This window comes from Pristis pectinata, chromosome 18 (assembly GCF_009764475.1).
Source record: "Pristis pectinata isolate sPriPec2 chromosome 18, sPriPec2.1.pri, whole genome shotgun sequence".
Classification (NCBI taxonomy): Eukaryota; Metazoa; Chordata; class Chondrichthyes; order Rhinopristiformes; family Pristidae; genus Pristis; species Pristis pectinata.
The window spans coordinates 36502947-36526062 of NC_067422.1; the positions used below are offsets into that span (position 1 = coordinate 36502947).

Consider the following 23116-nt stretch of genomic DNA (forward strand, 5'->3'; position numbering starts at 1 on the left):
GATTATGCTGGCTGCTTCACCAAGGCAGCAAGAGGTAAAGACAGAGTCCACGGAGGGGAGGCTGGTTTCCGTGATGCACTGGGCTGTGTCCAGAACTCTTTGTAGTTTCTTGTGGTTCTGGGCAGACCAGTTGCCGTACCAAGCTGTGATTCAGGAATTATATTTTGTAACTATGCCCCTTTGTTCATGACTCTCCCACTAAAGTGGAAACATCTCAATTTCTGCCCTGTCAAGCTCCCTTAGGATCTTATGTTTGAATAAGGTCATCCTCCATTCTTCTAAACTCCAAGGAGTACAGTCCCAAACTGTCCAGCCTCTTGTGATACGACAACTCTCTCACCTCAGGAGTTAACCTGGTGAATTTCTTTTGGACTTCTCCAATGTCACCATATTCTTTTTAGGTAAGGAGGACCAAAACTGTTCCCTTATTCCTGGTGTGGCCTCACCAACACCCTGTACAATTCTATATAAAAAAAAACTCCCAATTCTTAAACTCCAACTCCTTCACAATAAAGACCAATATCCCATTTGCCCTCTTAACTACTTGTTGGACCTGCCTGCTAACTTTTGTGATTCATGCACTAGACACCGAGATCCCTCTGAACTTACTTGCAGTATCTCTCCATTTGGATAATCTGTTTTTTGGTTCCTCTTATCAAAATGCCTGACCTCACACTTCTCCACATTAAACTCCATTTGCCAGGTTTTCACCCAGTCACTCGATCTATCTATATCTCATTGCAGAATCACAGTCTCATCATCACTATATGCCCTTCCAACTATTTTCACATCAGAAAACTTGGAAGGCTTGCATTTGTTCCCTCCTCCACGTCATTAATGTAAATAGTAAACAACTGAGGGCAAGAACCAATCCCTGGGATCCTCCACAGGTTACATCCCTGCAGCATGAAAGGACCCATTTATTCCAGCTCTGGTTTCTATGTGACAGTCAGTTTTCAATCCATGCCAACACGCTTCCTAGAAAACCTCAGGCTCTTAATTTCTGCATCAGCCTCTTACGTGGCACCTTGTCAAATGCCTTTTAGAAATCTAAGTACACTACATCTACAGGTTCCCCTCTATCAACTCTCCCTGTCATATCTTCAAGAATTCAAGCAGATTTGTCAAATCTTTCATAAAACTGTGATTAGGTTTGATTTATACAAGTTGAAACTCTCTAGTCTGACACCCTTGGGATCTGATCGGTGCTGGACCACAGGAATTGCGCCCAATCACCTTCCTCTGAGCAGGAAATCTGTTCTTTTCAAGTGTGGTGGGACGGCTGTGGGAAGTGGAAGTTGTCTGTAATCTGAAGATTCTGTAAATTGCAAAAGTTACACTGGTAGGTTAACAACTTCGTACGGATGTTAGTTCAATTTCAATCTTAGTTAGAATTAGTTAATTAGTACAGATCTATACTACAGACTCAAAATATGCCAGACCACATGAGTTGCTGGACCACAGAATGCTGGACCAGGGAATTTCAACCTGCATTCAGTTTCCCAAAACGATTAGTTATTTCTTCTTTTATTATTGACTCCAGCATATTGCCAGCAATAGATGTTAAACCAACGGGCTGATAGTTCCGTTGTATCTTCCTGCCTTTTTGAACAAGAGAATCACATTGTCTGTTTCCAATCTTCCAGTGTCCTTGTTAAAGTTAGCAAGTTCTGAAAATTTCAACCAATGGGTCCACTACCTCTGCAGCCACTTCCTTTAAAACCCTCAAGTAGAAGCCATTGGGTATTGTGCTGGGGCAGTGCAATATAGCCCTATTATACTGAACATCCTGCAGCAGTACCACAGAAGGCCACAGTCCGTTAAGGATGGGAAGGCTTCTGGTGGTTTCTCAGTGCTGCACAGCCCCCACAACTTATTCTTCACCTGATCTAAGTTGCAAATGTCATGATTTTTCCGTGACAGCCTTCTGTAGCACCCTCAGGTGCTCAACACCTGGGCCCATGTTTATCCCCCTCAACCACCAATAGCGCAGAAAAAATCTTACAGATCACTTTACAGCGCCAATGACCTGGGTTCATATCCCACCACTGTCTGTAAGGAGTTTGTCCATTCTCCCCGTGTCTGCGTGGGTTTCCTCCGGGTGCTCCGGTTTCCTCCCACGTTCCAAAGACATACGGGTTAGGAAGCTGTGGGCGTGCTATGTTGGCGCCAGAAGCGTGGCGACACTTGCGGGCTGCCCCCAGAACACTATGCGAAAAGATGTATTTTACTGTGTGTTTTGATGTACATGTGACTAATAAAGAAATTTTATCTCTTTAAAAAAAAAATGTAAATAGGTCTGTGAGCCTCGGGTCACATACCAGGCATGTGAATGATGGGTAAAATTATTCTTTTCTTGCTCCAGGTACTAAAATGGCTTTGAAGTTCCTGAGGAAAAAGACCACCAAACTGAAGAGTTTCCTCAGAGAGTACAGCATCTCCCTTTATCTGTCAGCCTCACCTTTCATCATTGACATGTTTGGGATAGCCTTTGAAACTGATGAGTATTATGTGTTTGCCCAGGAATATGCAACTGCAGGCGATCTGTTTGACATCATTCCGCCCCAGGTATACAACCCACTTTGTGTTGTGCTTGGCCTTCTACTCTGCAGTGTTCTTGAGTTCTTTGATCGTTTGCTGTTTGCTGTTATCCTGTTACCTTCCTTGCACAAGGCGCAATCATTTATAACCTCCTCATGGCCACTCACAGGTTCAGGCAGGAAGTTGTGGGTGGGAGGGGAGGGTGTTAATCCATCCCAATTTCTTGCCTGCCTTCCAAGTTTAATTCATGCCTAGACATGTCTGTTCTTCTCTGACTGATGAGCACCATGGGGGCCAGAGTGTAAAAGGCATTATTTTATTTTAAATGTTGCTTTTAATAAGTTTACTTTGAAACAAAAGCCAATAAATTAGTTAAAATTAAGTGAACATTGATTTTTTTCATGAAATAGTGAAGAAACTTTGTATCAAAGCAGTTCTTTTGTCACAGTTAAAGTTTTGGAACTTGTTGTAATGTCACCTATTCCTTTCAGTCAAATCTAAGTTCTATCTCCCTGACTATGAAGTTATCGCTCCCCTAATCCTTGAATTTAGACCATAAGATATAGGAGCAGAATTAGGCCTTTCGGCCCATTGAATCTGCTCCATCATTCACTCATGGCTGATTTTTTTTTTCAACCCCATTCTCCTGCCTTAACCCCCTTACCAATCAAGAACCCATCAATCTCTGCCTTAGCCTCCACAGCAGTCTGTGGCAATGAATTCCACAGATTCACCACCCTTTGGATGAAGAAATTCCTCATCTCAGTTCTAAAGGGACACCCCTTTATTCTGAGGCTGTGCCCTCGGATCTTAGACTCTCCAACTGATGGAGATGTCCTCTGAGTCCACTCTATCCAGGCCTCTCAGTATCCGGTAGGTTTCAATGAGATTTCCCCCAACACCACCTCCCCCTCCCCCCTCCCCCCCCCCCCACCCATCCTTCTGAACTCTATCAAGTACAGGCCCAGAGACATCAAACACTCCTCATGTTAAGCCTTTCGTTCCCAGGATCATTCTTGTGAACCTCCTCTGGACCCTCTCCAGGGCCAGCACATTCTTCCTTGTGTATGTGGCCCAATTTCTCACCATCCCTGGGTCTGGAGTCCTCTAACCAAATACATTTTCATTTTGATCCAACCCACTGTCCTGGTTTTGGGAAAAGTCTTATTCCCCCCTTCAATTGGCACCCTCTCTGGTATAAGAATCCTTCATCCATTATGAATCAGCTTCAAACCCTTTGTTCCATGATCCCTTTACTCGGGGATGTGTCTGTTTTACCTTTTTTGTCGGAGGGCGCAGCGGGTAGAGCCACTGCCTCACAGCACCAGAGACCGGTGTTCAATCCTGACCTCGGGTGCTGTCTGTGTGGCATTTGCACGTCCTTCCTGTGACTGCGTGGGCTTCCTCTGGGTTCTCCAGTTTCTTCCCCCCCCACCCCCCCGCATTCCAAAGCTGTGCAGGTTGGTAAGTTGATTGGCCGCTGTAATTTGCCCCTAGTGCATAGGTGAGGGGTAGAGCCTGGGGGGAGTTGATGAGAATGTGGGGGAATAAAAACTAGGATTAGTGTGAATAAGTGTTTGATGGTCAGCCTGGACTCAGTGGGTTTCTGCACTGCACTTGTCTTTCTATATACCCTGGTCCCTCTCCATGCACCTCTGTTCTGTTGACCTCAGTCTTGGGTCATCGCCAGCTCAATGTTAATTTTGTGTTCCAACAAGCCAACGTTCCTGTGTCCAAAGTCACATGTCAAAGTGTAGTGGCTCTCTTCACAATGAAGAGCCCAGTTTTAACAAGTGTAACATGTGTTCCGTTATTCTCTCAAAGGTGGGTCTTCCTGAACAGATTGCCAAGCGTTGTGTCCACCAAGTTGCTTTAGCTCTGGACTATCTTCACAGCAGGAAGCTGGTGCACCGTGACATCAAGCCCGAGAACATTCTCATCTTTGACAAGGAGTGCCGCAAGGTTAAACTGTCCGATTTCGGAATGACCCGTCGGGCTGGTACTCCTGTCAAACGGGTGAGTGGTACCATCCCTTACACTGCTCCGGAGCTGTGCGATGCCTCCAAACATGAGGGCTTCTCCGTGGAGTACAGCATTGACGTCTGGGCTTTCGGGGTGCTGCTCTTCTGCATGCTCACGGGGAACTTCCCCTGGGAGAAGGCCCTGCTCTCGGACTCTTTCTACGATGAGTTTGTGAGGTGGCAGAAGCGTAGAGGATCCAACGTGCCATCGCAATGGAGGAGGTTCACCGACGATGCTCTCCGCATGTTCCGGAAGCTTCTGCCCATCGAACCAGAGAGAAGGTGCTCAGTCAAGGAGATATTCAGATACCTGAGTTATCGGTGGATGCTGGACACAGATTGCAGTAACAGCATCGCCGATGTGAGCTCTTCCTCGGAGGAGGACCTAGTGGCCAGGATGAAGCAACAGAGCCTGTCCCCTGTGTGCAATGTTGCGAAGAACACCATCTCCATGGAGACTCCATCATCCCGCTTCACGACCATGACAACATCCAGCTCCCTCTCATCTAACAGCAGCTATGAGCGGGCATCAAGAGAGAGCAGCAACACCAGGATTCTGGTCACCACACCTATTGAGATCTGCGTCTAGCTTGCACTGAAACGTTCAGGTTGTGGGTGGCTTTAAGTGTGATAGGAAACGTATTTTACAGAGTAACAAACTTATTCTCATTGAAGGAAATGATTGTTTGTTGCTTTGGGAGTCAACGTGAGCTATCGACTGGGGCTCAAACTCCAATGGGGCTCTGTCTCAACCATTGGTCTTCAAAGCCTTCACCCTAAGCTGATTCTCACCAGTTGTGACTAAGTTGCTTTGTGTCTTTGGGTCAGGTAGGACGAGAGATGAGACACAGTGGGTGACATCGAGAGATGAAGGACATCGAGAGATGAAGCGGCTCATGGGTCCAAAGAAACAGGGCACGACTGTTGCAAGGATCTCAACCGACCAGGATCGGTTTCTGCGGAAGGCTCTGCTTTTTCAATTACACATTACAAGCAAGTGTCCAGGGCATTGTCCAGTGACCAAACTGTGACAGCTGCCGCTGTTCAAATGGCTTTCCTCCTAAGGGCTTGGTAGTGTTCACTAGAAGGAGTGATCACTCTGCACAAGTCATCTTTACCAACACTCACCTTCACTAATGTGACTGTGACTTCCCATATCCAAACACACTAATTTATTGGTTCTGATTTTTAAAACTTCAATTTAATCTTGTTTTTTTACCTAGAAGCTTTTTCCCTCTTCCCTTCCCAGGCACTGGTAGCATGTGAGCTGATAACTCTCCAAACATCATACTTAATAACCAGTAGTAGGCTGATGTTACAACACGATGAAGTTAATATTCATTGAACAAAAACAAGTAACATTTAGATCATTGGTAGAATTAGATAAGTGATGAGGTCGTTTGGTGCAAACATTTCAATGCAGAGGAATGTCCTCTGATTTAAAATTGTTATTAGTAGGGGCACTGACGTCCAAAGCACCCCTCCCTCATGATTTTCCTCCCCACTTCTTAAGAACCCCTTTCAGCCTGGCATCGACCCTTTGGGCTCAGTGGCCTGTTTCTGTGCTGTATGTTCTGTGCCTCTCCTTTGAGTCAGTGTGTGCTTGAGGAGGTGGATTTTATTCTCTTTCACTCCTGTGTCATACTGTGCCTGTAACAGTGAGGTCTGAATGGTGTGAACTGATTTCTGCTCCGGCACTTCTGTAGTGGTACGGTTGGGTAGTGGTAGCATTGGGTCTGGGTTTCAGGGTCTGTGCCAGCTTCTCCACAGCTTTGTGGGGAGTTTGTCTGGGCAGAAGCCAGGTTGCAATCCCTTTCTGATTGACTCTCAATGTTTCCCACTGAAGTAATCTGTAGCAGCCACTTGAGGTGGATAATTGATCAACTGGCCAAGTGAACTTTTTTGGAGATTACAACCTGCTACCATCTTTAAGACTGCACAGTGGTGCAGCCAGTAGATCCCCTGCCTCATGGCACCAGTGACCCGGGTTCAATCCTGACTTTCAGTGCTGTCTGTGTGGAGTTTGCACGTTCTCCATGTGGGTTTCTACCAGGTGCTCCGGTTTCCTGCCACATCCCAAACATGCACAGGTCAGTGGGTTAATTGGCCACTGGAAATGTGGTAGTGTGCATCTGGGTGGTGGAATCTGGGGGAGCTGATGGAAATCTGGGGCAAATAAGTGGGATTAATGTAGGATTAGTGTAAATGGGTGGTTGTGGACTCAGTAGGTCAAAGGGTCTATTTCTGTGCTCTATGACCCTATCTTTATGGTTGTTAGACTCCTGCTATATTTATTGATCTTTTGTCAAGATCTGGTTGTCTATCAACACCCAGCCAACTCCCATCCTTTACCAATTCCCCTGTGTATATATATTTAAAAAAAAGGAAACTTCAATTTAGTGTATTATGTAGATTAGCTGTGCTTACAAGAAAACTCAGCCAACTCCAGGTACAGCCTAACAAGTGAGACTTCCCTGATGGGATATCTGGTTCTCAGTAACACTGGGAATGTGGAGAGTGCAGGGGAGCACTGAGCTGGGACTGTTGTGACTTCAACCATGGCCCCTGCAGCCCTGAAATTCTCTCTAACTTGACTCTCCTCTGAAGCTGTGACTTCCAATTTGAGGCATTCCCAGCATACGGGCGTCTGGGTAATGTCCCTATGGGAGAGGGGTGAATCGTGCGTATGATAAAGGGGTAGATTTATCAAAACCCTCAACAAGGCCAAAGGGTAACTTTAACCCAACGCACCCAGTTGTAAACAGACACAGCAAAGTAAGTTGAAGCAGGAGTGTCAAGTGGCAGATTGATCTAATCTATTGCTCGTCCAGGTTCCCTTCTCATCTCGGTGGTATTAAGGTGACCTTGCAGTGCTGTTCTTGTGATCGAGCTCAACCCCTCACCTGCAGGCAGCCGGCAAAGTACCTGAGACTAGTTGGCATTTGCCGGTCATTATCTCCCAATCATACCGTCCTCCCATCATGCTGAGTAATGGCATTATGTATTTTCACACATTAAATATAACTGAAGCCAGCGCAACCAATTGGATTGCTGGAAATCAAATTGTTCTGTTTGGAAGGAATCTAGTTTAAAAACATTTAAACAAAAAAAAGATGCTTGGATGAGTTAAGTCCTTTTAGCAAGCAGCAAGAGGTTATCTGTGGCAACCAATCAAGGGGACAATTGGTTAACTGGCTGGTGAACTTTTTTGGGATCTGTGTTTATCGTCATTAGGGTCCTGCTATGCTTTTTGACCTCTGGTCTGAGATCCTGTTGCCTCTCGACACCCACCCTAAACCCCCCCCATCCTTTACCCACCAACACGTGCAAAAAAAAAACAAGAAATTTAGGTTAGGGTATCTTACAGACCACAACCCTTGTGTATCTTCACTGTGCTTACAAGAGAAATGTTTCTAATGTTAACGTATGTGCAATACGTTCTATATATTACCACATATTTAACATAAAATTTTACAATGAATTGTCATAGTTTTTTATTGATTTGAAAACTGAAAACATAGGGCTATGAAAATGGCATCATAGAGGAAGCTTTACGTGATGTATTCTGCACCTGTATTCATCCTACAAAGACTCTCGAGCGTTACTCGGCTGGAGTTCGGGGCAGTCCAGCGCCGTTTGGTGTATGTGACCCGGGAGGAGGGGAGGGAAGTGGAGGGGTGTGGCAGGACTACAATCCACTCTTCTCTCCTTCATTATTGCCATCATCCAAGTTGAGCCCAGCCATTATTGAAAGGGCAGCGGCTTGTTGGGAACCAGGATCAACAGATACGGCACAATGAGAGCCCTTGAAGGAATAACTTTTGAAAGAAAACTTCCAATGAAGACAAGAAATCAATAAGAACCTCTTTGCAAAGACTATATTTGAACTGGGGACCTTAGTCAACTGATGCCCTGCTTTCTTCTAATGACTGGCAGAAGCGCAAATCCACCTAGACTGTCAATGTTCATCATTCTACTTTAGAAATGCACTCAATTGCTTCTTGTAGACAGTGCAACACTCCCATATATAGTGTCAACGACCTCCCTCCATACACCCGGTCTCCAAGATGTAGTGTGGGCTACTGAGCTGCCAAACCTTGTGTTTGAATTTTAGTGCAATGGGTGTGTTTCTATTCAAAACTCTTCAAAGTTTCGTTCCTCAGTGAATGGTGTGTCGTTTAACTGTCTGTGGTTTGTGACAGCAATGCATTCTTTTAGTATCCAGAGTTTTAGCTCTTAGCTAAAATGTTTCCTGAGCTCTTCTCTGAGCCATACGATCGATTCAATGGTTGCAATGCAATTTGTCTTCCTGTAAGACTTACTTTATAATTTGATTAAAATTACCTAAAAACAACCACCTGGTCAAGTTCCTTTGATGCAGCAAAAGAGCTAAGGGCACACAACACATAAAAGAATGTGATGAGATTGCAGCAGCTGAGAGAATATGGAGGGTGCACACCGCGTGACAGAATGCAGAGAGAACAAAGGAGTTGTGTATTAAGAGAAAATATGGTATATCGAAATACGTCAGCAATCACGTTCACTGAAGGCACAATAGTGGAGTAGTTGTGCTTTGTACTTGCTTCCAAAGTTCAAGCAGCATAAAACATGTACTCAGCTGAGGATTGGCTTTTACCTGGAGAGCTCAGTGCACAGCAGAGACATGGGTCAGAGTTAAGAGGGGACCGTGATGGTACGTTGTTTTTAATTATTCTTTCATGAGTTATGGACATCATTGGAAATGCCAGCATTTATTGTCCTTCCCTAATCGTCCCTACACTGATCAGGCAGTTAAGGTTGGCAGACCTGGAGTTATGGTGGACTGGACCAAATACGCATGACAGACTTCCTTTGTGATGGAACTAAAGGGAGCAGAGTACATGACATAACACGCAAGATACATGGTAGAATTAGGAAGGGACGACAATATATCACAGAAACACAGATAGTCCACAATGTCAACAGCTCATATTATCAGCGGAAATGAGCACATTGCATTATAGAAGAGAGAGAATGCACACAGTATATCAGAGACATATACAGAATTAACAGCATTGACAGATGTTTAGAGACAGAAATCTATTGATTGATGGATGCACTGGGTCACACTGAAGGAATGAGAATATGTCGCTCTGGTTGAAGTATCACACAGAGGGAGAGTTATTCCTTTAAAATTATGCATCCAGTCCAAATTAAAGTTGCAATAAGCAACCCTTTGGAGTGTGCTATTGCACATCACAAAGTAATGCAGATCTGTTTGAAAGGATGAATACCAAGAAGCTGATTTTCCACAAAGACTAATCCTGGAAAAATCAAACAATCGTGGGCTTTGATACCGTGAAGGAATTTTGGAATGCTCAGAGAAGGAGCTGATTCAGCCCATCACACCTGCTCTGCTATTCAGGTCAGTCATGGACAAAGTGCTCCACATTCCTTGGTATCCTTATCTGAAGGTGATCTGCCTACATCAATCCTGAAATCTCCAGTTGATTCTTGACATTGATTGCCAGATTTCCACCTCCCTTTGTGGGAAAAGATGCTCTTAGGCTCCTGAATGGCTTTTCTTTAATTTAAAGTTCCCTCATAAGTGATTGTCACACGGGAGAAAATAAGTTCTCTCCATGCACCCTTTTGACGTTTATTGATTAGTTCACCTTTCAATCACTTTCAAGTTTCATATAACCTGTCCTCATATTTCTGATGTCTAAACTTCAGCATCATTCTGGTTCAGTGAGCAGTTAACTCTGGAAAAATATTTAAAGCAATTCATAGTCATCGACAAATAAAGCAAACAAAACCAACTTTGTTTTCATGGCATGTGGCCTCACTGCTCTCACTGGGATCATAACAAAATGGAGGCATCTTGCATCACTTCCCTGTTTAACATCCAACCACTGCCAGCCCCCCACCACTTTCCACTTTCCATTCTGTGTCCATCCTGGAAAAAAATCTCCCTCATAACTTCATCCTTTCACTTCAAATTCCCAGCTCTTAGTCTATCCTCCAGCATGAGGGTATTCCTCCTAAAAACTGATCTTCCACATCATTACCATCTCTTCCACTTTTCATACACTTGTCTTCATTAAAACCATCACATCTGTCTGTCTGTCTCTCTTTCTCTCTATCTATCTATATCTCTCTCTGTCTCTGTCTATCAATCTGTCTGTCTCTTTTTCTCTCTCTCTCTCTGTCTATCTATCTGTCTGTCTGTCTATCTATCTATCCATCTATCTATCTACCTCTCTGTCTCTATCTATCTATCTATCTACCTATCTATCTATCTTTATGTAGCCATTTCACTGTGATAGCCTTCTCCTCAGATTCTATGCATTAGCCAGTTAATTACAACTCCCTAATTTACCTTTTGAAGTTGGAGGTGAGCTCTTTGTGAAGGATGTTCCGCTCCACATGTGTTGACGATATTGACTTGCTAAATAATTTCAGAAGACAGTTAAGAACCAATCAGATTGCTCTAATTCTGGACTCACTTCCAGGCCAGGGCAGATAGGATGGGATATCCCTTTCCTTGAACCTGATGGTTCTTTTATGAGATTCCAATAGCTTCATGGCCAGCCCCACTAATGCCTGGCCTCTGGGGTTTGAACTCATGGTTCTGCAACCTTAAGCCTTCTTTCTGAATTACTGGTTCGACAACAGTCACTATGCTACAGATCCCACACACTGGTATCCCCTCAACCTAGCTCCCTTTAATTCAAAGGATGGAGGCTTGACTATTCCACTGGTCCACCAACCAGCCTTTCTTCTTCCCCCAACATAAATTTGTGCTCATCTCAAACTCAGCTGCTACAAGATCTGGGCAACGCTGAAGCCAGAACTTATTGCCCGTCCCTAACACTCCAGGAGAAGGTGGTGGTGAGCCATCCCCTTGAACCACTGCGATCCTTCTCGTGAAGGTACTTCCATCACCCTATTGGGTAGGGAGCTCCAGGGTATAGACCCAGAGACAGTGATATCTTTTCAAGTCAGAATGTTGTGAAAGTTTGAGGGGAATATGCAGATGTTGGTGTCCCCATCTGTCTGTTATCCTTGACCTCCTTGACAGTAGAGGTAGAGGGTTAGCAAGGTACTGTCAGAGTATCCTTGGTGACCACTGCAGTGCATTTTATAGATGATACACACTGCAGCCACTGTATACCAGTGGTGAAGGGAACGAAAGTAGAGGTGGTAGGCAGGGTGCCAATCAAGCAGGTGCTTTGTCCTGGATAGTGTTGAGCTTCTTGCAAGTTGGCACTGTACTTTCTGGGCAGGTGAAGAGTATTGTAGATTCTGGAAAGTCTCGGGAGGGAGGTCATTCAGCAACGAATACCAGCCTCTGACTTGCTCTTGTAGCCATGATATTTATGTGGCTGGTCCAACTGAGCTTCTGGTCAATGATGTCGCCCAAGATTTGACGGTGGGGGACTCACAAGTAGCACTCCATTCAAGTTCAAGGGTAGATGGTTGCTGTTAGACTCCATTTCACCTCTGCTTCACTATTGTGCGGCTCTTGCTTCAGAATACAGAGTGCTGTCTGAAAGCTTGTGGCTTCGTTCCTCCTACTCCCCGTGGCCTCCTCCTTTCCTTGCCTCAGTTCCAGTACCTTGTACATCCCTGGTTCTTCAGTGGTCTTCACCCTAAGCTCTGGGAGTCCCTCCAAGAAAACCCCTAACTCTCCACCTCTCTCCTTAAAATTGTTCAAAACTTTTCCTTCATCTCCTAATATCTTATTCTTTGGACAAATGTTAAATTTTGATCCTAGAAATGTAAATATGTAATAATAGTTCTTACGCTTTATTTGCACCAAATTCAATTAAATCTTGAGTAGATCACGTGAGTGTTTACTTCCAGGCGAGATTGCACCAATCACAAAATTGAGTCGATCACTTCTAGACAGAATCTGTGACGGTACACGTGATTTTACAGGCACCAGGCATGCAGTTAACAGCATTATTATTCACAAAAGCATAATTATTCCTCCCCATCAACATAAATTGGAGCAGAAAGCTTCATGTTGTCATAGAGCAGCCTCAGTAGAACTGGGAGCACATCGCACCAGTTTGTTGGCTTTTCACTCGTTAAACACACACTCTGTTGACATTGGGAGCATCGGATCCATCAGACACCTTCCAGGCCACAGAGTTTGCCTAAACTAACAGAGAGTGTTTTCTCCAATGTTTAGGCACTGAGATGTTCATCCAATAGGCGCCTCAGTGGTGACACCTCTGTCAGCACTGTATTGGAGCCAAAGTTGTTCCACACAGAGTAGCTCGGGGATCCTGGGGCAGTGGACACAGACAGCCCATCAGTGAAGAGCCATTCCCATTGAGTCTTCAGTGACACCACATCCCACCTGGACCTTCCCCAGTGAACGATGCATCCACGGGCTTGGAACATTGCGAGCAGTTTGGCTCGCTGCACTATAAGAAAGGATGTGGTAGCACTAGAAAGAGTGCAGAAGAGATTCACCAGGATGTTACTTGGAATGGAAGGCTTTCGTTACAGGGAGAGATTGAATAGAAGTATTCTCAATGGAGCGAGGGAGGCTGAGGGGTGACCTGATAGAGGTTTAGAAAATTATGAGGGGCAGAGATAAGGTGGATGGTCACAGCCTTTTTCCAAGGGTAGGGGAGTCTAAAACTAGAGGACATAGGTCTAAGGCTAGAGGGGAAATATTTAAAGGAGACCTCAGGGGCAAGATTTTCTCACAGAGAGTGGTCGGTGTGAGCGACAAGCTGCCAGAGGAGGTGGAAGAAGCAGGTGCAATCGCAGCTTTTAAGAAGCATTTCGACAGGTACATGGATCCGAAAGGAATAGAGAGATATGGGCCAAATGCAGACAAGTGGGACTCGTTTGGCATGGACATGTTGGGCTGAAGGGCCTGTTCCCTGCTGTACCCACTCTATTTACTGTCCTCCCTCTATCAGGTAGACCGATCCTTAGTTAAGAATATCTATACAGAACATTCCATAAGGTGAATCACCAGAATTCTGTATAATTGCAGAAAGACTTCTCTATTCTGGTATTCAAATCCTCTTGAAATATAGGCCAACATATCATTTGCCTTCCGAATCACTTGCTGAACCTGAATATTAACATTGAGTCATTCACATACAAGGTAACCCAGGTCCCACTGAACTTTTCAATCTCTTGTCATTTAAAAAACGCTTTGCCTTTCTACTTTCTCTACCTATCTGGATGCCCTCACATTTCTCCATCACCATGTCCTTGCTCATTCACTCAGCCTGCAGATAAACAACACAAAAACCACTCCACATCCTTCTCACAACCAACACTCCCAACTCATTCTGAATGGAACATGGAACATAAAACGTAGAAAACCTACAGCACAATTCACGTCCTTCGGCCCACAAAGTTGTGCCGAACTTAGAAATTACTAGGCTTACCCATAGCCTTCTATTTTTCTCAGCTCCATGTACCTACCCAAAAGTCTCTTAAAAGACCCTATCGTATCCGCCTCTACCACCGTTGCTGGCAGCCCATTCCGCGCACTCGCCACTCTCTGAGTAAAAAACTTACCCCTGACATCTCCTCTATACCTACTCCCCAGCACCTTAAACCTATGTCCTCTTGTGGCAACCATTTCAGCCCTGGGAAAAAGCCTCTGACTATCTACCCGATCAATGCCTCTCATCATCTTATACACCTCTATCAGGTCCCCCCTCATCCTCCATCGCTCCAAGGAGAAAAGGCCGAGTTCCCTCAACCTGCTTTCATAAGGCATGCTCCCCAATCCAGGCAGCATCCTTGTAAATCTCCTCTGCACCATTTCTATGGCTTCCACATCCTTCCTGTAGTGAGGTGACCAGAACTGAGCACAGTACTCAAGTGGGGTCTGACCAGGGACCTATATAGCTGCAACAATACCTCCCGGCTCCTAAATTCAATCCCTCGATTGATGAAGGACAATACACCATATGCCTTCTTAACCACAGAGTCAACCTGTGCAGCTGCTTTGAGCGTCTAATGGACATGGACCCCAAGATCCCTCTGATCCTCCACACTGCCAAGAGTCTTACCATTAATACTATACTCTGCCTTCATATTTGACCTACCAAAATGAACCACTTCACACTTATCTAGGTTGAACTCCATCTGCCACTTCTCAGCCCAACTCTGCATCCTATCTATGCCTCTGACAGCCCTCCACACTATCCACAACACCTCCAACCTTTGTGTCCTTCACAAACTTACTAACCCGTCCCTCCACTTCCTCATCCAGGTCATTTATAAAAATCACAAAGAGTAAGGGTCCCAGAACAGATCCCTGAGGTACACCACTGGTCACCAACCTCCATGCAGAATACGACCCTTCAACAACCACTCTTTGCCTTCTGCGGGCCAGCCAGTTCTGGATCCACAATGCAATGTCCCCTTGGATCCCATGCCTCCTTACTTTCTCAATAAGCCTTGCGTGGGGTACCTTATCAAATGCCTTGCTGAAATCCATATACACTACATCTACTGCTCTCCCTTCATCGATGTGTTTAGTCACATCCTCAAAAAGTTCAATCAGGCTCATAAGGCAGGACCTGCCCTTGACAAAGCCATGCTGACTATTCCTAATCATATTATACCTCTCCAAATGTTCATAAATCCTGCCTCTCAGGATCTTCTCCATCAGTTTACCAACAACTGAAGTAAAACTCACTGGTCTATCATTTCCTGGGCTATCTCTACTCCCTTTTTTTGAAGAAGGGAACAACATCTGCAACCCTCCAATCCTCTGGAACCTCTCCTGTCTCCATGGATGATGCAAAGATCATCGTCAGAGGCTCCGCAATCTCCTCCCTCGCCTCCCACAGCAGCCTGGGGTACTTCTCATCCGGTCCCAGCGACTTATCCAACTTGATACTTTCCAAAAGTTCCAGCACGTCCTCTTTCTTAATATCTACATGCTCAAGCTTTTCAGGCTGCTGCAAGTCCTCACTACAATCACCCAGATCTTTTTCCATAGTGAGTACTTATGTAAAGTATTCATTAAGTACCTCTGCTGTTTCTTCCCGATCCATACACACTTTCCCACTGTTGTACTTGATAGGTCCTATTCTTTTGCATCTTATCCTCTTGCTCTTCACATACTTGCAGAATGCCTTAGGGTTTTCCTTAATCCTGCCCACCAAGGCCTTCTCATATCCCCTTCTGGCTCTCCTAATTTCCTTCTTAAGCTTCTTCCTGTTAGCCTTATACTCTTCCAGATCTCTAACATTACCTAGCTCTCTGTATCATCTTTGCATCATTGATGGAGACGGGAGAGGTTCCTGAAGATTGGAGGGTTGTGGATGTTGTTCCCTTATTCAAGAAAGGGAGTAGAGATAGCCCAGGAAATTATAGACCAGTGAGTCTTACCTCAGTGGTTGGTAAGCTGATGGAGAAGATCCTGAAAGGCAGGATTTATGAACATTTGGAGAGGTATAATATGATTAGGAATAGTCAGCATGGCTTTGTCAAGGTCAGGTCCTGCCTTACGAGCCTGAACCTCTGAACCTTTTGTAAGCTTTTCTTTTCCTTTTGACTAGATTTATTATAGCCTTTGTACACCAAGGTTCCTGTATCCAATCGTAACTTCCCTGTCTCATTGGAACATGCCTATGCAGAACTCCACACAAATATCCCCTGAACATTTGCCACATTTCTTCTGTACTTTTCCCTGAGAACATTTGTTCCCAATTTAAGCTTCCAATTTCCTGCCTGAGAGCCTCATAATTCCCTTTACTCCAACTAAATGCCTTTCTGGTCTGTCAGTTCCTACCTCTCTCCAATGCTATCGTAGTGGAGATAGGATTATGATCACTATCTCCAAAATGCTCTCCCACTGAGAGATCTGACATCTGACCAGGTTCATTTCCCAATACCAAAGCAAGCACAGTCTCTCCTCTTGTAGGCTTATCTACATATTGTGTCAAGAATCCTTCCTGAACACACTTAACAAACTTCACCCCATCTAAACCCCTTGCTGTATGGAGATGCCAATCGATATTTGGGAAATTAAAATCTCCCATCACAACAACTCTGTTATTATCACATCTTTCTAGGATCTGTTTCCCTATCTGCTCCTTGATATCCCTGTTACTATTGGGCGGCCTATAAAAAACACCCAGTAAAGTTATTGACCCCTTCCTGTTCCTAACCTCCACCCACAGAGACTCCGTAGACAGTCCCTCCATGACGTCCACCTTTTCTGCAGCTGTGACACTATCTCTGATCAACAGTGCCACTCCCCCACCTCTTTTGCCTCCTTCCCTGTCTTTTCTGAAACATCTAAAACACGGCACTTGAAGTAAACATTCCTGTCCCTGAGCCATCCAAGTCTCCAAGTAGCTCCAAGTATTTATCTAAGCTCTTAGCTCATCCGCCTTGTTCACAATACCCCTTGTGTTAAAATAGACACATCTCAAACTGTTGTTCTGAGCACGTCCCTTCTCTGTCACCTGCCTATCCTCCCTCTCATACCAACTACAAGATTTCCCTGTTTTAGAACAAAACACCTCTTCCCCAGTCTCTCCATTTTGGATTCCACCCCCCCCCCCCAACATTTCTAGTTTAAACTCTCCCCAGTAGCCTTAACAAACCTCCCCGCCGGGATATTGGTCCCCCTGGGATTCAAGTGCAACCCGTCCTTTTTGTACAGGTCATTAACAAATTACATTAAAATGAACACAAGAAAACAGGATCAGATACACTTGGAACCTTCAAGCCTGCCCCACCATTCAATATGATCACGGCTAATCTATGCTGGCCTCAGCTCCTGCTCTGTGCCAGTTCTCCCTAACCCTCAACTCACGATCTTTCAAAAATGAATCTACCACCGCTTTATATATTTCTGATGATCTAACCTCCATAAATCTCTGGGGCAGAAAGTTGCAGAGATCTACCATCCCCTGTGAGAAGAAGTTTTGACACACCTCAGATCTAAATGACCAGTCCATCATTTTGGAACTAAGTCCGCTTGTTCGAGACTCTCCAGTCATGGAAACACCTCTGTCAAGCCTCCTTAGGATCTTGTATATTTCAATAGGATCACCCCTCATTCTTCTAAACTCCAAAGAATACAGACCCAATCTATTTAGCCTCTCTTAATCCTGTCATCTCAAGGAATCTCCTTCAAACTACCTCCAGTGCTACTATAGGTTTGATCCCTCTCCTCAGCTCATTGGTACAGATTGTGCTGAGGACCCAGCACCAAACCTAGAAACATTCCACTGGTCACAGCCTCCCAAACCAAGAATGATCCTTATTCTCTGCTTTCCATCCGTTAAGCCAACTGCTACCTGCTGGCCAATCTTACAAGCTGAAGACAGCAGCCAGTGCCAGAGGAAGAACAGGACTAGAGTCCGAGGCCAGTGAGATGGAGCTTGGAGAGCAGGAGGAGCAGATGATAGAGGGAGCCCACCAGGGGGACGTCAGACTCAGGATCCACGGCCTCCACTCGAAGCTGAGGGAAGAGGGAAGCATTATCAGCAAGGCACTTCCTCTTGGACAGATGCTTCTCCTGAGGAGCCTGCAAAGTGATAGCCCCGAGTGCAAGCCCTGTGACCCTCTCCACACTCCAATCCTTAGCACCAATGTGGTACACCAATAATCAGAGGGCCCAAGGGAGCATAAAATTCCCTCACATCTGTGCTGATCAGTACAGAAGGCAAATGCAATGTTAGCATTCATTTTCAGAGGACTAGAATATAAAAGCAAGGATGTACTGCTGAGGCTTTATAAAGAGTTGGTCAGACCGTATTTGGAGTATTGTGAGCAATTTTGGGCCCCATATCTACAAAAGGATGTGCTGGCCCTGGAGAGGGTCCCCAGGAGGTTCACAAGAATGATCCCAGGAATGAAAGGGTTAACATACGAGGAGAGTTTGATGTCTCAGGGCCTGTACTCGATGGAGTACGGAAGGATGAGGGGGGATCTCATTGAAACCTACTTGGTACTGAAAGGCCTGGAGATAGAGTGGACGTGGAGGGGATGTTTCCATCAGTAGGGGAGTCTAGGATCCGAGGGCACAGCCTCAGAATAAAGGGATGTCCCTTTAGAACTGAGATGAGGAGGAATTTCTTCAGCCAGAGGGTGGTGAATCTGTGGAATTCGTTGCCAAAGAAGGCTGTGGAGGCCAAGTCACTGGGTGTATTTAAGGCAGAGATTGACGGGTTCTTGATTGGTGAGGGGGTTACGGGTTATAGGGAGAGGCGGGAGAATGGGGTTAAAAAAAATCAACCATGATTGAATGGCCGAGCAGACTCGATGGGCCGAATGGCCTAATTCTGCTCCTATATCTTATGGTCTTGTGGTTTCATGAATATAACACTGAAATAATGAATCAATTACTTTAATTGCCCTTTACAACACCGCTGTATTTCCCACTGTGTGGCACCTTCCCTAAACAAATCAGACACACCTTCTTGTCAGGATCTCTGCTCTGCCAAGTTACCAGTGGAATACCTTACCCTGACATATCTTGTGAGGACTAGAAATCTCTTTCCACATAGTCCCACAGCGTGAGATTTCTCAGTGTGGGAGGATGTGACTGCAGCCACCTACTGCCAGCCTCGTCTCATGAGGGCCCTGACACATAGGACCTTCCTCCTACCATGTACCAAACTGACCAGGACTTGAGTAAACGTGGGACCTGACACAACTTCTTGTAACTTGTGTCTCCTCCGTGGCAGACATAGTGTTCATTGCTGCAGTGTGGCTGCCAATGGGAGTGTACCTTTAAGGGCATCTCAGACTGCTGAGAAGCCAAATATCAGGAACTGCACTAACTTGGATGAAGTCCCACCAGGAATCACAAACACTCTGGCTTACCACTTGTTCCTGGGTGTAAACCACCCCAACACTCTTTCACACTGGATCTTGGCCAATTTTGACGGGGTTTTTTTTGTGTGATGTCTTGTTGTGCTTGACACTAAAATGTCTCAACGCACCAAATACAGGTGCAATCCAATTTCTGGGCGAGAATCCTCTTCTGAAGGGGAGTTTTTTTGCTGCATTAAAGGTGCTACAGAAATGAAGAAGGGATCCAACGTTTGTTGACATTTTCTGAGGCAATGCACGTTAGCGGAGAAAGAACACTGAAGTAAATTCTACACAGCTGCGCTGGCAGGCCACATTTGAGAAGGCTCCTTGCACAATAATTCCACAAGGGAGACAAGCTGAAGGGGAAAAGGAGAAGTTGTACGGAGATATCAAATGCCTGGCATTGGAATGACAATGAACAAGGGTATCATACTCTTCTTGATCAGATGTCCAAGAAACATCAGAGCTCCAGTAAATTTTGAACCAGTACTATCCTAGGAAGAAGGAAAACAAAATGGTGGAAATACTCAGCAGATCAGGCAGCATCTGTGGAGGGAGAAACAGAATCAAACTTTTGAGTCTCTGACCTTTCATCAGAACTGGGAACATTTGGAAAATGGGCATGTTCGCGTTGCAGAAGTTCGGGGGGGGGGGGGCAGGATTGCGGGGGATGCGACTTAGGAAGGATGGTCCTCTGATGTGTTGAGTTCACTACTGAGTCCTGAGAGTTGTATTGTCCCCAGATGGAAGATGAGGTGTGAGGTGCTGTACCTCAAGCTTACCTTTGATTTTGTTGCAATAGTGCAGGAGGCCAAAGGCACATTGGAAGTGGAATGGTGAACTAAAGTGATAGGCAACCGGAGTCTCTGTGCCATCCTCGCAGACTATACAGAAACATTCTGCAAAGTGGTCACCCCATCTGCATGTTGTTTCTTCGATGTAGATGAGACCACGGAACGCTTTACAGCGCCAGCGACCCGCGTTCAATTCCCGCTGCTGTCTGTAAGGAGTTTGTACGTTCTCCCTGTGTCTGCGTGGGTTTCCTCCGGGTGCTCCGGTTTCCTCCCACATTCCACAGACATGCAGGTTAGGAAGTTGTGGGCGTGCTATGTTGGCACTGGAATCGTGGCGACACTTGCGGGCTGCCCCCAGAACACTCTATGCAAAAGATGTATTTCGCTATGTGTTTCAGTGTGCATGTGACTAATAAAGATATCTAATCTTATGAGCATAGATGGCAGTACACTAGACTGGAAGAAGTGCAGGTGAATCTGGATAGACGTTTAGGTCCTTGGATAATTGAAAGGAAGAGGTGTAGATTTTCACTACCTCAGGAGGACTTCCTAGGCCTGCTGGCTGTTCATCCTCGTGCCCTTCACTCATGGTTTATCCCACACTTCCCCTTTCAGTTTGCCAGATTTTTACCCGCCTGCCCACAGGTTCCATTGCAGAGTTCTGCTTGATTCAGAGCTGCAGAAATGAGGGCCGATCATTTCCAGGGCAGACTGCAATTGCAGCAATGGTGAGTTTTCTGCATTGGATGCACTGAGGTTGCTGATGATCCTTGTCCTACACCGCGTTAGAGCATTTCCAGCAGATGATGTAGGTGCAACACACGTCTGTGGTTGGGCAGCTGGGTCCCCACAGTGCTGTTTGCTGCCCACACCTATACTGGCGCTGGGCAATCACTTACAGCCAGTGCCATGGTGGAGCTCCAGCTGACAGCACTTTTTGGGAAAAAGCTTCAGACCCTTCTGTATTAATCCCAGGCACTTTGGCTGTCGCCTTCCACACCTAGGTGATTCAGGTGCTCATCTAGACATTTTTTAAATGCCGTCAGCAACTCTGCTTCCACCAGTGTCTCAGGGAGTGCATTCCAGGTACTCACCGCTCTCTGGATGAGAAGATCCCCCTCAGATCCCCTCGAAATCTCTTCCCCCTTTACCCTAAATCTATGTCCTCTAGTTTTATCCACCTCTGATAAGGGGAGAAGATTCCTGCTGTCTACTCTATCTATACCCCACATAAATTTTTATACACCTCAATTACATCTCCTCTTAACCCCCTCCTCTCCAGGGAAAACAGAGCCAGCTTCTCCAGCCTCATCAAGATTTTCACGTTCAAAGAGAATCCGCAGGGACCCACGTTCCTTTCTCATCCTCTCCGGGGATCTATATCTCTGTGGGCTCAGTTTTGACGCAGCTTTCATCTGGGAAGACCTCCAGCCACACGCACCTGTGGGTGACGTCTCTGCCTATTCAATTCAGAGTCAGCGACACTCCAGCCTCAGGCTCATTCCGAGCAGGATTAGGGAAGTGACTGACAAAACAATCAAAGAAAGGGGAAGCTTCCTCGACAAGGATGAGGCTGAGTAAGCAGGTGCCAAAGTTCAGGCAGTGGCGTGCTGGTGCTCACGGGTCTCTCTTTCACAACTGTGAGTCCTCCATAGGTTGTGTGAGCCCCGACTCCCTCAGTCTCCAGTGGTGGTTGACCACAGGGGGAGTGTTCTCCCCTTGTAGTTCTGACCACCCCACCACCAAAAGGGAAAGATTTGCAGGACTGGGCGCAAGACCAAGGGTGTGGCACTGCCTCTGTGCTGTGACAATCTATGAATCTCTAGATGCACAGGCGAAACCCTTTTTCAATCAATTTACCTCCTGGAACATCACTCCCAAGATTTGAATCCTGCCTCTGACATAATCCCAAAGAGTATCTTTTTAAAAAAAAACAAGTGCTTCACCTTGTTTTCCTCTGGTCGTTGAGTTTATGCAGAGCGTCAAAAGTGACATCACTCGGTCCTGTTGCTATGGCAACATGTGGTTGCGGTGTGGCTGTCTGTCCAAGCGGTAATTCATCAACTTGTCAGCAATGTACACGTTCCTTGCAGTCGAGATTGAGTGAATACAGAAGCTCAGGGTCTGTGGCACGGGAGCTAACAGGCCAAAGAGAAGCCTGAACGACAACGCAAACAGAGAGAAGGCTGGAGGTGCAAATACCTTCAGTGTCAGGGGGTTTACAGCTCACCTGAGTCGTACCCTGATACCCAGTCACAAGTTACCTACAGTCAGCACTCACATACCCTGTCTTGCAAAGGATTGTTCATTGCGGTGGGCTAAAGCCTTCAAAATAGGGCATTGCCTTGAGTTCCACTGTTTCAAATAAACTTCTACAATGGGGATTTAGAAATTTGTTTGCCACAACCCTGGGAGGAGTATAGAACATAGAGCATAGAACAGTACAGCACACAGGATATTGTTGCCATTCCTCAATCAGTGAGTGCTAAGCGCAGCTCCAAAGCCGTACACCAATTCGCCAACGACACCACTGTTGTTGGAAGAATCACAGGCAGTGATGAATCAGCTTACCGGAGCGAGACAGTTGAGTGGAGCCACAACGACAACCTCTTGCTCAACGTGAGTAAAACTAATGAGCTGATTGTTGACTTCAGGAAAGGGAAGGAGGGTGAAAATGTGCCAGTCTACATTGGGGGATCGGCGGTGGAGAAAGTCAGCAGCTTTAAGTTCCTGGATGTTAACATATCGGATGACCTGTCCTGGGCCCAGCACACAGATTCAATCACAACGAAGGCGCGCCAGCATCTTTACTTTCTTAGAAGGTTAAGGACGTTCGGCTTGTCACCGAACACTCTAACTTCTACAGATGTACTGTTGAAAGTATCCTGACTGGTTACATCATGGTCTGGTATGGCAATTTGAATGCGCAGGAATGAAAGAAGCTACAGA

The 23116-nt window shown here is 45.7% G+C and overlaps 1 protein-coding gene across 1 annotated transcript in view; it reads left to right on the forward strand.

Moving 5' to 3' along the window:
* Positions 1-8910, forward strand: part of bsk146 (brain specific kinase 146) — a 31570-nt gene extending 22660 nt beyond the window's left edge. Inside the window, exons 3-4 of the mRNA XM_052032850.1 lie at positions 2366-2568; positions 4366-8910. Coding sequence (XP_051888810.1) covers positions 2366-2568; positions 4366-5151 — 989 coding nt within the window. The 3' untranslated portion in view covers positions 5152-8910. The remainder of the gene's footprint in view (positions 1-2365; positions 2569-4365) is intronic.
* Positions 8911-23116: the final 14206 nt, after the last annotated feature.